The sequence below is a fragment of the Teleopsis dalmanni genome, chromosome 2 (genome assembly GCF_002237135.1).
Source record: "Teleopsis dalmanni isolate 2A chromosome 2, ASM223713v2, whole genome shotgun sequence".
Lineage (NCBI taxonomy): Eukaryota > Metazoa > Arthropoda > Insecta > Diptera > Diopsidae > Teleopsis > Teleopsis dalmanni.
Genome location: NC_051847.1, coordinates 158,833,104 through 158,845,674, shown reverse-complemented (window position 1 = coordinate 158,845,674; position 12,571 = coordinate 158,833,104). Strand labels below are relative to the sequence as shown.

At 30.4% G+C, this 12,571-nt stretch overlaps 4 protein-coding genes across 6 annotated transcripts; 1 reads left to right on the top strand and 3 right to left on the bottom strand.

Moving 5' to 3' along the window:
* Positions 1 to 1,469: 1,469 nt before the first annotated feature.
* Positions 1,470 to 3,106, bottom strand: LOC119681716 (trimethylguanosine synthase). Its single transcript, XM_038094981.1, has 2 exons — positions 2,818 to 3,106; positions 1,470 to 2,758 (listed from the first exon to the last, which is right to left on the bottom strand). Exons 1-2 carry the CDS (start codon positions 3,082 to 3,084, stop codon positions 1,595 to 1,597), a joined length of 1,431 nt encoding a protein of 476 aa, XP_037950909.1. The 5' UTR covers positions 3,085 to 3,106; the 3' UTR covers positions 1,470 to 1,594.
* On the bottom strand, positions 3,072 to 3,732 carry LOC119681717. Its single transcript, XM_038094982.1, has 2 exons — positions 3,481 to 3,732; positions 3,072 to 3,426 (listed from the first exon to the last, which is right to left on the bottom strand). Exons 1-2 carry the CDS (start codon positions 3,687 to 3,689, stop codon positions 3,096 to 3,098), a joined length of 540 nt encoding a protein of 179 aa, XP_037950910.1. The 5' UTR covers positions 3,690 to 3,732; the 3' UTR covers positions 3,072 to 3,095.
* Positions 3,733 to 5,453: 1,721 nt separating this feature from the next.
* On the top strand, positions 5,454 to 9,652 carry LOC119680057 (DNA-directed RNA polymerase II subunit Rpb4). 3 transcript variants are annotated; one of them, XM_038092689.1, is made up of 8 exons: positions 5,454 to 5,646; positions 5,781 to 6,549; positions 6,608 to 6,820; positions 6,874 to 7,106; positions 7,167 to 7,350; positions 7,430 to 7,448; positions 7,506 to 7,686; positions 9,084 to 9,171. In XM_038092689.1, exons 1-7 carry the CDS (start codon positions 5,583 to 5,585, stop codon positions 7,671 to 7,673), a joined length of 1,650 nt encoding a protein of 549 aa, XP_037948617.1. In that variant the 5' UTR covers positions 5,454 to 5,582; the 3' UTR covers positions 7,674 to 7,686; positions 9,084 to 9,171. The 3 variants fall into 3 exon arrangements, with proteins under 3 accessions (XP_037948617.1, XP_037948618.1, XP_037948619.1); XM_038092690.1 differs by lacking the exons at positions 7,430 to 7,448; positions 7,506 to 7,686; positions 9,084 to 9,171 and having other exon boundaries at positions 7,167 to 7,421; XM_038092691.1 differs by lacking the exons at positions 5,781 to 6,549; positions 6,608 to 6,820; positions 6,874 to 7,106; positions 7,167 to 7,350; positions 7,430 to 7,448 and having other exon boundaries at positions 9,084 to 9,652.
* An 801-nt stretch (positions 9,653 to 10,453) lies between these two features.
* LOC119680058 lies at positions 10,454 to 10,949 on the bottom strand. The gene is made up of 2 exons (XM_038092692.1): positions 10,694 to 10,949; positions 10,454 to 10,641 (listed from the first exon to the last, which is right to left on the bottom strand). Exons 1-2 carry the CDS (start codon positions 10,826 to 10,828, stop codon positions 10,507 to 10,509), a joined length of 270 nt encoding a protein of 89 aa, XP_037948620.1. The 5' UTR covers positions 10,829 to 10,949; the 3' UTR covers positions 10,454 to 10,506.
* Between the last annotated feature and the right edge of the window lie 1,622 nt (positions 10,950 to 12,571).

The following is a 12,571-nucleotide window of genomic DNA, read 5'->3' as shown; positions in this document are numbered from 1 at the left end:
TTGATGCAGATCCATGCGATTTTACATAACAATTTGATTCAAAACATTTATCCTGTTTCAACGAAGCATTGGGTTTGCAACTATCTAAAACTAAAACGTCTTCTGTTAACTCCAAAGCCAAGAAATTAAAATAAAGTGCCACGCTGGATATTTGTTCTGACACATATACTTTTTAACCACTACATGTTTAAACTTTCGGACCTCCCAGAACAAGTAAGAATTATAACACATGCAGATAATTGTATGTTTTTCACAACAGGGCTTTGCTTCACCTTAAGTGGAGAATAATGCATACGTTCTAATCTTTTCTTCATAGGGTTCGTATCATCGAACCCTACTGTAATGCAGGTAATATTAGTGAGCTCGATTTTAAGCAAGGATTTCCCCCCTCAACACCGAGGCAGTATCCTGTTTGGGACCACGGTTGTCTTACAACAACGTTTACAACAGGCCACCAGATTATACTTTTATGGTTACAAGACGTCTTACTCGCGCAGCAAAGAGTCGAGTTGAGAATGAATTGAGAATGAATTGAGAATGACCAATGTAAGCAATAACTGGAGCATACCATATAACGTTGCGCTTCTATTTTTTTGCCCAAGTGTATACAAAACTGTAAGCTTTATTGATTTATGACTTAGACCTATTAAAATAAATGTTCATTAACTTATATCCATGAACTTTTCTAAATTTTCTCTTAACCAGATTTTTTCCACGAACTTCAAGCTGCTTTAATCGCTCTAATTATTTTAGATATTTCTTTAATTTACAATAAATTAAGCCTCAAATTTTCAAACTTAGGAACAAAGAATAATTACTAGGGACTTTTTCTAATAAATAAACGAAGTGGGTTACCAATTTAAAAGGCATGTCGTAAATTTTATATATCCATATATAACCTAATGAACCTTTCTCTACGAACCTCAAGCACTTCTAATCAGATATAACTTCTTCAATTTACAAGTTTAACCTCAAATTTTAAATTGAGAAAAACAAATAATTACTGGAACTATTTCAAATAAAAAAGGGAAATGGTCAACAAATTTACACAATTCATAAATGCGAAGTTGTTTTAAACTGCGCCGTCAACAATGGAAGGTAATGGCGACTGCGAAAGTCTGACAGTTCCTTGGATATGTTGGCACACAACCAACATTTAAGACCAACATTTAATTTATTCAGCAATGCTGCAATATTCTCTGTTTATTGTAAGACTCTCTTTGTGATATTAAACTGACAATCTGCCCTCGTTACCTCAAAAAGCAGTAGTCATGACCTTTCAGGTTGATAGAAAGGTCTTGGCAACTTGTGCATGGTGAATGATCATCAAACATAGAAATATTTAACTAAATATTTGTTGTTGTCTTTTCATTTGTATTCGAACTGTTGTAACTTTTCAATAGCTTCTTTTCGTCATAAAATGCGCCACTCTCGACAACAAAAAATTAACATTAAAAATTTTCTCTTTATTGAATACATTTATTTCTGACGTACCATTGAATTTTTAAATGCTAATTAATTTATATGTCTAATTAACTCGAAATTACATTATTTACGTTTCATTATTAAAATACTTAAAACATATTCTTCTTATTTAATACTTTTTATGATAATGTTTTTTTTTCTTGCATATAATACGCTCTCCGTAGATAGCAGTTATTGCTACTAATCTACTATTTAAATAATTATGTACAATTTCACATTGATTGCCTATCCCAGCAAGTTTTACAATTTGTTGCATATTAGAATTTCGAGGCAGAAATATAGCAATATTTTCGGTCATCTTACGACATTCACTTAGTAATTTAGTAGCACTTACTGGCAGTAAAAACTTTTCAATGTCATACATTTTTTTATTTTTGTACTGTGGTCCCCCCCAAGGAGGACTTAAAAAAACGGCATCACATTTAAATTTAAAGTTGTCGCAAACTTGTAAAAAATCTGCTAAAATAAATTCTATTTTATCGGCGACACCATATATAGTTGCATTGTGTTTTGCCATTTTCAATTTTACTGGATCAATATCGAAAGCATATACTTTACCACATGTTCGGGCAAACTGAATTGTATTACCTCCACAGCCGCAAAAAGCATCTATCATCACGTCACATGCTAATCTTCTAGCAGTATGAATTGCAACTTTTTCCGGAGTAACTGAAAACCAGCTTTCTCGATCTAACTGTATGCCTTCATCAAAACGTGAAAACAGTGAAAATCGGTTTCGCCAATACTTCAGCATGTCTTTATCTTCTCTTATAAATTTCGGCAACTTACGTAGTTTTCTATTAAATTTTTTGTTTCTGGATTTGTTCATTTTTTCAGTTCCATGCACCTTTTGTAGAATGTCAGAGCCATCATCGCTTGAAAAATTTAAATACATGTTTATTACATCTTCACTGAAGTCTGAAATATCTATCATCGTATTTTTTGGTTTGTATTTTGCTTTCGTTCTGTTAGTCTGAAACTCAGTGGGCAATCCTAATTGCTCTAACTTTTCCTGGTCATGTGCATTCATTATGGAATTATATTCTTCCTCGGTTTCATTTTTGTTTTTGATCCTTTCTAATGAATGCTCCATTTCAATTGATTCTTTAATATTTAAGTAGTAATTATAAAAAGCGACTACAAATAAGTTGTATATATCGTTGTAAACTTTATTAACATGATCGTTCCATTTCTGATCAAGTGTACGTTCATCTTCTACAACTTCGGAAGGAATATTTGAAATTGCCTCTATTTCGGAAGATACATCTTGGTGCTAAAATTATGTAATATAATTTATAATAACAATTAAGTCTCCATATTATTATAGAATACCTGACTGTTATCAATGGAAATAGTACTGGTGGTTGTATTATCTATTGACGTGCCCAAATAAGATTTTTCAGTTATTTTCCACTCATTCCAAGTAAGGCTTTGTCCTTCGTTTTCCCAAAAATGATAAAAGTTTTCTTCTTTTATACTTTCAAAATTATTCAAAAAATTATCCAAAATGACTTTTAAACTATTTAAATCTGAATGTTTTATGTTTTGAATAAATGTAAACAATATAGGAACCGATGGTTCAGTGTAACAGTCATCCATGATAACTTTAACTAAAGTTGTGCGATCATTCTGATTCTTAAATTTCGTTCTGCCAACTCCCCAGCGCGATCTATTTTTTTAACATCATATACCCTTAGCGCAGGTTTATGTGACTTTGTATATTCTGTAATCTTTTTTTGTTTCTGGGACTCTTCAGTATGGCATAGTATTTCTTGTAAGCCACGAACAGTCAGTTGTGATTTATTAGCATCACGATTTTCTAAATTTAGTAGTACAAGTTCAGCGTAAATCTCGCAAAAATGTCCATCTTCCAGTTCTATACCCAAATAACTAAACGTCAGTAAATGCACAGATAAAAATCCTTCCGGCAACGAATATTCACTGAAATAAATAAACTGAGCTTAAAAATAATAATTATAAATTATTTTTCTTTACTTGGGTAAGTTAGGTAAATGAATATTTTCTAATTCAAAATCACCCTCAACATTTCTTCGCAACTTTCCAATCACTAAACATTTTCCATAATGTAATTGCGTATAATCTGGCTCTAGTGCTATTTCCTCAACTAGGAAAAACTTGTTAAAATCACAATATTCGGACAAATTTATCAAATCCTTGCTAGAAACTTGTGAATCGTCAACCATTGAAGCAGCAAAAACCCAAATGACATGCGTTCAATAATTTTTGTTTATACTTAAATAGTGATGCCACTTTTTTTTTAGTTTGAATATATGAAACTGTTCTACATTGTTATACAAGTTCTTAATATGCTTGGATTACAATTAAAACGAGGCATGACTATAAATGGTGGTAGTTCATCTTTTTAATTCAATTGTCCAAAGATAAAAATTTTGTTACACAAATAATGATTTCGAAGCATGTTTTATAAAAATGAAAAAACTTATTCTTAACCCATTAAGTACTAGACAATTTCAGACTTGAAATTTTACGGTGAAATGTCCATAGTAAATAGTAAAATAAAACTATATGTTTTATATTTATTTGAGAGATATCTCTCACTTTATCTTTATTTGAAATATATAAAATATTCCTTGAATATTAAGAAATATTCAAAGTCAGCCATGTGATGCTCCACACAGTAGCCCATAATAGGTTAATGCGTAAGACAACATGTACGTATGAACAGCGATTAGGTAAAATACTCTGATCATTAATAATATGCCTTTTCGATGGTTCGCAAGTATGGCCAAAAAATCCATGCTGGCCTATATTGGTCACGCGAGCCATTGGTATCCCTGTTGCAATCTGTCAAGTGTAATGTTTTGACAAATAGCATAATAGCATTGACAGACGAGAGCACTAAATTATCATTAAACAGCTTTAAATGATCATTTTGAAAATACCCTGACAGACGGTATAAATTATCATTAAGAAGTTGCTGTAAGGAAAATCTCATCCTCTTCCGTCCATGCGTGGCGCTTGAGTTTATTAATTTGAGTCATCTAAAATCAAAAGAAATATAAAATATATAAAAAAAATATAAAATATATAAAAAATATAACGAGTACTTACATTTACCAATGTTTTCAAATATGTTTTGTTTACATTTTGACAATTTGACAAAATTTGTTCCAGTTTTTATATCGTTTCATTTGCATATGCAGCATTACCATTTCTAAAAACCTAAATGACGAATAAATTGGGTTAAATTCGGTCATTTAAAGACCATAAATGATCATTTAAAACTGCTAAATGAGCAAATAAATTATAATTTAGCCTCTTAATGATAATTTAGCTCCCGTCTGTCAATGGTATAATGCAAGCAAACTACATTTTATATAAAAATAAATTATCAATATAAATTGAAAATTAAAATGAATACATATGATTTACATATGATTTTTGACATATGATAGCAATATTCGTTGGAGTTTCCAATGAAGGTTCACAATAGTTATTGTGTTACCAACGCTTATTGCGTAAACTATTTGGAACATTTATGCCAAATTTAAAAACTTATTATTTGGAGCTTTAAATATTTAATTAAATAAATTTAGTGTAAGAGTATATACAACCTTTTAATGGCAACACATCATATGTTACAATAAATAAAATTAATACAAATAAAACAAAACTATATGTTTCGTTTCTTGCAGTTAATTAAAATGGCCAGTTAAAACATACGGGTAAGAGACTTTTATCGCTATTTAAATAAATTTATAATTAATTGAAATTTATATCAATACAACTGTTGTCCATCGTATTAAAAATAGGGGTCAAACGCTTTTCGATTTTACTATTATATCAGTTGCACAAATTCTACTAGTAAAATTCATATGCTTGAATGCGCTATTACTGTAACATAGTTTGAACATGTATATGTTGTATTATGTTTGGTGAACAATTTCATGTATGCAATTATAACAGTTTAAGTTGTTCTAGGAATAAATTGAAATATGAAACGTGTTGCAACCAACATCAACATATTTATAAGTTGATACCGCCGAATTATAAAGATCGTGAAAAAGTTGCCTCCATTATTTGTAAAAAGATCAGTGAAAAACATTTCAATTAAAATGACTTTTTTAGGTCCGGTTGATATGGTTGAGGAAGATGCTGCCGATTTGCAGTTTCCAAAGGGTAAGAAACTATTTTAATGCTTGTTGATGAAGTGGCAAGGGCGGTAAATTTATAAGCAAGTGAAATTCCGAAAGTATTTTGTGTTTTAGATGTTATACCCGCTTTAAAATTATTTTATCAAGTTGGCTTTACAGATATGCAGGTAAACCATATTTTGGAATCGGGGAGTGAAATTGTTAATCTTTCAGATACCAATAACATTGTCTATAAAGATATTGTTGAATTAAGAGATGAACAAATTTTTGAAGATAAAGATAGTTTCCCCAAGTGCAGCATATGCGAAGCTGAACTGTGTGGGTCATATATTAAGTGTGCAAACTGTGACTGTCTTCTGTGTTTAGTATGTTTTTCAAATGGACGTGAAATATATTCTCATACTAATAACCACGCCTATATAGTAATAAGTGATGAGATGCAGGTTTTTCCAAATAGTAATTGTTGGACGGCGAGGGAAGAACATTTGTTACTAAACACATTAAAATCTAAGGGTTACGGAAATTGGGAAGCAGTTGAATGTGCCTTTAACTTCAAACGATCCGCAGAAGAGTGTAGAAAACATTATCATGATTGTTATTTTGGGGACACATTTGAAAAATCGTTGGGATTGACACATTTAAATGAAACGTATTTTGCCCAACGCATGCCATATTTAATTAAAATGTTTTCGGTCGATCCACCGCGATTTGATGAATCGTCATCTATACAATTTCATATGATGTCAGGCTATAGATGTGCACGTGGTGATTTTGATATACCCTTCGATAACACAGCTGAGCGCTTGTTAACTGCAATCGAAGATGATCAAACTTTTTCTGAAGTTGATTATAAAGGAAATACGAACACTGTTATGGTTGAAGAAGAATTGAAATGTGCTTTAGTTTGCGCATATAATAATCGTCTTAAGTAAGTAAATTACTTCAAAAGTGAAATACAAGTTAATTTTTCAATCATTTTGTATTAGAGAACGCAAAAGGCGTTATAAAATCATACGTGACCATGGACTTATTGTATCAAATCGCACATTAGGTTGGATTTTAAAATATGCTGACGCATTTGGTTCTGACGCAAACTGCATTAAGTTTCTATCGTTTGTCCAAGTTATGAAGCCCATAGCATTCGATAAACTTCTAGAATCTTTAAAATATTTTAAAGATCTACAAAAATCACTTTTTCGGTATAAATTTTGTTGTGTATAAAACCAAAATAATTCTAATTTATTTATTAAAGTTTGTATGAACTACGACAAAATGGAGTGCGCACATTGGAAGGGGGACAGTTTTATTTTAAATCTAAACAAGAACGTCATATGAGTAAGGATCATCGCATTAAAATAGCAGAGCAGTATAAGTATAATCAATGGCGTAAACTGATACCAAGTCCAAAATTATTTCCAATCGCTAACATCACTGATGCAGTTAGTTCTATGAAACGAAAAAAACCTAAACCGTTGGATATAACGGGTACATATAAAAGCTAACATGTAGTAAACTTATTAATTTACACATTTTTATTTTAAATAGGCTTACCTTATTATGTTAAATTAACTGATGCTGAACGCAGTCTCTGCAGCTTAGAACGCATATCACCACAAGCGTTTTTAAATTATAAGTCCTTACTGATGGCAGAAAATGTTAAAATAGGACAACTTCGACTTGCCGATGCAAGAAGATTAATAAAGATTGACGTAAACAAAACAAGAAAAATGTATGATTTTTTGATTGAAAATGGCCTTATCAATAAACCATCATAATTAACGATAATTTTGTATTTTATTTATCATTAGGAAATTTCACTTGCTTCCGGTAAAATGCTTTCACATTTTAACAACTTTAAAATTTTTTCTTATTTTGTTCTTTTAGAGTTTGAAAATGCAGAAACATTGCTTATATCTGAAGTGCACATGCTTCTTGATCATCGAAAGCGACAAAATGAATCTGCTGACGAGGAGCAAGAATTTTCTGAAGTCTTTCTTAAAACATATGCATACACAGATGCTTTTCGAAAATTTAAAAATAAGGAAACTATAGCTTCTGTGCGAAGGTAAATAAAAATATTTACTAAGCTCTTTTTATATTAAATTTCAAAATACTTAGAAGTAGAAATATTAAAAATAAAACGGAAATTGACATGGATCCATGGACAAAATAAATTAAAATCAATCAATCTTTCATTAATGTAGTATAATATTATTATAGTAAAAATACTATTGAATTAATAGTAAATAAAAACCAAAAGCGATTTCGTTTTTTCGCAATAGAGGACATAAATCTATTTTGAATAAAATTATTATATACTTATACAGCTATAATAACAAGGTTTATGTAAGTAGATATCTTTCACAGGCTAGACAAATAGGCAAAGTGAGGGTATGTGTAAAGTTTTCAAAATATTTTTCTTTTATTTTATAAAAAAAAACTGTGTAAGCAAGAAAACTATTTTTTGATTTCTATGAAGCAGACGTATTGACAGAACGCTTGTCCTTTTCCCAATCCCTGTATTTGTCTTGTTATCTTTTCATGTTTCCCGCTTCCAGCAGAGACCTACTGCTGGTTATAACAACAATATATTATGTGAATCGCAATATTTTAAACCAAATGATATCAGACAACATAAACACAATAACTAATGCGATCTGCAGAATAACAAATTCTAATATTGCGAAGAGATTAAATTTATCATATGCAACCGTCCACAATTACATGGTTATTGTTGCTATCTTCGGAGATCTATCAAGCAGATAGCATGAAAGGAGTTATAAATAAAATAAATAATAGGTTAGGATATGAAAACTTGATGATACGATGATAGAGAAGGGAATTATTTAGGAGTAACAATTGTTTGAAGATGAGTAAAATTTTAATTAAAGGTAATTTAAGTTAAAGTGGAGATATTTAACCACTTCAATGGGTGCGTCCTAAGACAACGATAACGTTAAACTTCTTGCTTTAATATTAAAACATGACATGGGTTCCAAATATTTTTAACAAAATATATATAGCAATTGGATTTACAATAATCTAAGCTTTTGCATATTGTACGCTCACATACATACTCGCCAGTTTGTGATGTGACTTATAGTCTAAATACTTTTATCCGTTTTTAAAGTTACAAGATCACTTAAATCTGAATGTATATTATGATATTAATTTATTTCTTCAAGGTTAGTGGAATCTTGAATGATGTACACTTTAAATATAGTGTAACAGATGATTTAGCAAGGTTCAGGTTAACTCACATTTTAAATTGTAAGTTAATATTTAGATAACGATTTACTATAAATCAAAAATTATTTCGGCTCTCAATTTCATTAGTTTACTATAAACACTAGATTAATTATTATAAATATTAAATATAAACATAATTATTAGTTACTAATTTAATAAATAAGAAAATGAATATTTTGTTTAATGTTTCGATATTCTTTTTAAATTTTCTAGTTTACTCATGCAAAAAAAATTGCACAAATTTGAATTGGCGGCGCTAGGAAACTTGTGCCCCGATGGTCCGGAAGAAGCAAAAGCTCTTATCCCTTCCTTAGAGGGTCGCTTTGAGGATGAAGAACTCCGACAGATTTTAGATGATATTGGAACAAAACGAAGTTTACAATATTAACAAATATGGGTATTTTTATCATAATAAAACTTTTTTTTAAAAAATTTAAATAATTTTTAGTGTTATCTAAGATTTTAATTTATAAACTGGGCAATGGCAAACTACATTATAGTTTTATGCAGATAATGAGAAGTAATTTCAATAACAAATCATTGTTTACTAAACCTTTGTTGTACTTAATATGGTAATAATATATATCAGAGCGGCCCAGACAAGATAAGATCATGTTGGAGGGCCGCAGAAAATTTTACATACGTTCATAATTTTTCCAGAGAAAAATGAAAATACGACGATAATGTTATATTTATTGTTATTAATTCTTCATTAATTTATCTTTTACAATTCTACTAATATCACCATATAATAAATACCAATCCCTTTGTTGTTGTTGTAACCCGATTTTGTGAATTAAGTTAATTAACGTGAAGTGTAATACATTATTTAAAAAATTTTTATTTATTGTTTTGGGATACCATAAATATAATAATGTGATTTTACCAAAATATAACAAAAAATAATTTGCTTAATTGCGGTAGTTTAGAAACAATTGGCGGGCCGCATGAGGTCCATGGGCCGTACATTGGACAGCCCTGGTATATATTAACCAAAACGAATCCGAAGAAAATGCTAAAATTGTCTGAACATTCAATACTTGTTTTTCTCGTAGATAAAAACATTTAGGTGGATAAATTTCTATTTTAATATTCATTGAAAAATTAAACATAAAATTTTTTACTGTAAGGATAAATGAAAAAATTAAAAAGTGGAATACAGCATATCCTGCGAATTATTGAACATAGTATTATATTTAAAGAATGTATAAATAAGCAATTAACTAATCTTCAGAGATTATCTCAAAATGTTTTGATGGATGAATCTTACTAGACGATACAACTGTCAATGTTTTGTTCATTTGTTGTTGTAAGCTGTTGTATCTCCAAAAGACAACTTGATTCTTACTAAAATGGTCCGATAATAGCCCTGCATAATTATTGCTTTATGCAGGGATTGGATTAGTACATACAGAACTAAATTAACCGATCTCATAAATGTACCATGCGAAGAGGATATTCAATATATTGTAACATTTTATTGTCAGCTACTTTGAATTATGGTTCAGCAAGTCCCTCATCAGTTGTACTTTTTTTATATATTTTAAGAAATTTCTTCATTTTATTTTTTAATATTTATTTGGATTAAAACATTATTACTTAAACTGCTTAGTTAATTTAATTTAATTTTTTAGAATTAACGTAGTGAGTGTTGGGTTCTTAAATAATTCCATAAATCTCTAGCTGTTCTAATGCTAACCATGAATTGGCATAGCTTTTGTTCGATTAAACACAAAATAATAAATTTCGCACGTTTGTCCTTAAGCATTGACTGCAAAAATTCAATTTAAGTATTGGAAAAAATTTGTAAATACTTTTCTTACTTCTTCATTACTTTCGGGTCCGTTTTCCACAACTGTCCACAAGTTTTCCGATTCTAAGTATGCGCGTACGGTCATAGACCACGGTTTATAGTTATCTAAACCTTTTAATTTTTCAATTTGAAGTTGTAGTGACATTTTATCCGGTTGTGTGACTGCAGGAAACAACTAAATTACTAAACTAAACAAATGACTGTGTCTTTCCTAGCTGGAGATTTAAATTGGAAAACAATAGAAAAAATCATTATTTGCGCCACTCGGCACAGCCGCAGTTGTTTAGATTACAGAAAAAAGATACGACTAAAAATATAAAAGAACATGAGAATATGTATAAATATTAAAACAATAATAAAAGAAATATTACAGTCGCAGCACAGCAAATTGCATGCATTGTGGCCTTTTGTGCCATATTTTGCGGTTCATTCGTAGCAGTAATAAAAATGCGAAATATTTCTCCCATTGTCTAAACTGCACAGAACACCTTGACTGCCGTAAAGTGGTTTTGACATTGGCTTCAAGTGTCTGGCACTGTGAATGATGACAACGTAGTAGTGCTTTCATTTTCAATTCTTCTTCAGTAAAGGTGAAATATTGTTCTCAAAACTAGATTTATATATCACATGAAGTGAATAAGAAAAATATATTTTCAAAACATTTACGGTCTTTCTACATTATTATACGAAACGTCTAAATATTAGTGCAGTGCTCATTCGGACACTGGTGATATTCTCAAAGATAACAACAACCTTCAACGTGAAAATTGAGACTAAATCAGGAATATGACTGTTGACTGTTGGTTTACATTGCACGCTTATCTTAGTACATTTACACTGTGTGTTTTAATATTGTGAGTATTATTGTGTTTTATATCTAAGTATTTCATTTAATATAAAAAAGGTCCAATCATGATCAAATATGTTAAAATAATTATAATTATTGTAAAAATTGGTTTATGGTTCAATTGGACGTAGACCCGGAGCCACTCTTCAAGTTCGAACGACCAAGTAACGTTCACAACAACATGGTATGAATTCAATTATATGCGTTCATTTGAATATTTCTATAACACACTGTTTAATTTGCTTATGTTTACATATTTACGAGTTTCGTTCTGTCGTTGAGGTTTCCGAGTTAGTGCAATTAGGCACTTTTACTCTTTGCTAAATGGGGGATTTCTTCAGAACATCTCCCTACTGGATTTAAAGATTCCTCATAAGTTTCACTGATTATTCAATAACTGATCTAAGATCTTTATACCAGTCCGTGCGGCTTGTGACTGCTCTGAGATTAGATAGTGCAGTAGAAATTAAATTGGTTCATAAATTAAATACAGCCGTCCAAATTGTACAATGACTTCAGTTGAATCTGGTAAGCTTTTGCCGCCCATGTAGAATAAATAATGAGCTGTATTAATTGATAAACGGAGATATAATCATTGAATTCATAAAAGAGTACAAATTGAAAAGTGGCTGGTAAGTTAAGGATACCTGAAGACGATAAAATAGATGAGTTAAATAATGACTTGTGAAGAATATATCAATAAAATATAGTTTAAAGTAGTATAAGTTAATAAGGTAATGAAATAGAATTGAATGAAAATCAATAGGGTATTGGTCTATAAAGGAGGGGGGGTGGTTCTTTGCACTTGTAACTGACCAGAACCGAATAGAAGACACAAAGCAAAATAAAAGTAAAATATCTGCATTTGAATATTTTTTATTATAAAATGAAAAGACACAAAGAATATAGCCGACCAAAGCTGTTACTTTGGCTACTTAGTCTGATCCGTCAGATTACCTTCCTGCTCTGTTTTACTGAGGATTCACTGCCATAATTGTAACTGTCAGTCTGCGGTTTTACTGTCAAACCAATAGCGCCTTC

Excerpts from the sequence above, each read along its gene's own strand:
- LOC119681716 (XM_038094981.1), bottom strand. The coding sequence starts at position 3,084 with ATGGATGACTGTTACACTGAACCATCGGTTCCTATATTGTTTACATTT. Across the intron at positions 2,759-2,817 it reads TTTCCATTGATAACAGTCAG|CACCAAGATGTATCTTCCGA; the intron begins GTATTCTATAAT and ends ACATAATTTTAG.
- LOC119681717 (XM_038094982.1), bottom strand. The coding sequence starts at position 3,689 with ATGGTTGACGATTCACAAGTTTCTAGCAAGGATTTGATAAATTTGTCC. Across the intron at positions 3,427-3,480 it reads CATTTACCTAACTTACCCAA|TGAATATTCGTTGCCGGAAG; the intron begins GTAAAGAAAAAT and ends TATTTATTTCAG.
- LOC119680057 (XM_038092689.1), top strand. The coding sequence starts at position 5,583 with ATGACTTTTTTAGGTCCGGTTGATATGGTTGAGGAAGATGCTGCCGAT. Across the intron at positions 6,821-6,873 it reads CTACAAAAATCACTTTTTCG|TTTGTATGAACTACGACAAA; the intron begins GTATAAATTTTG and ends TATTTATTAAAG. Across the intron at positions 7,107-7,166 it reads TAAACCGTTGGATATAACGG|GCTTACCTTATTATGTTAAA; the intron begins GTACATATAAAA and ends TATTTTAAATAG.
- LOC119680058 (XM_038092692.1), bottom strand. The coding sequence starts at position 10,828 with ATGTCACTACAACTTCAAATTGAAAAATTAAAAGGTTTAGATAACTAT. Across the intron at positions 10,642-10,693 it reads GACCCGAAAGTAATGAAGAA|TCAATGCTTAAGGACAAACG; the intron begins GTAAGAAAAGTA and ends GAATTTTTGCAG.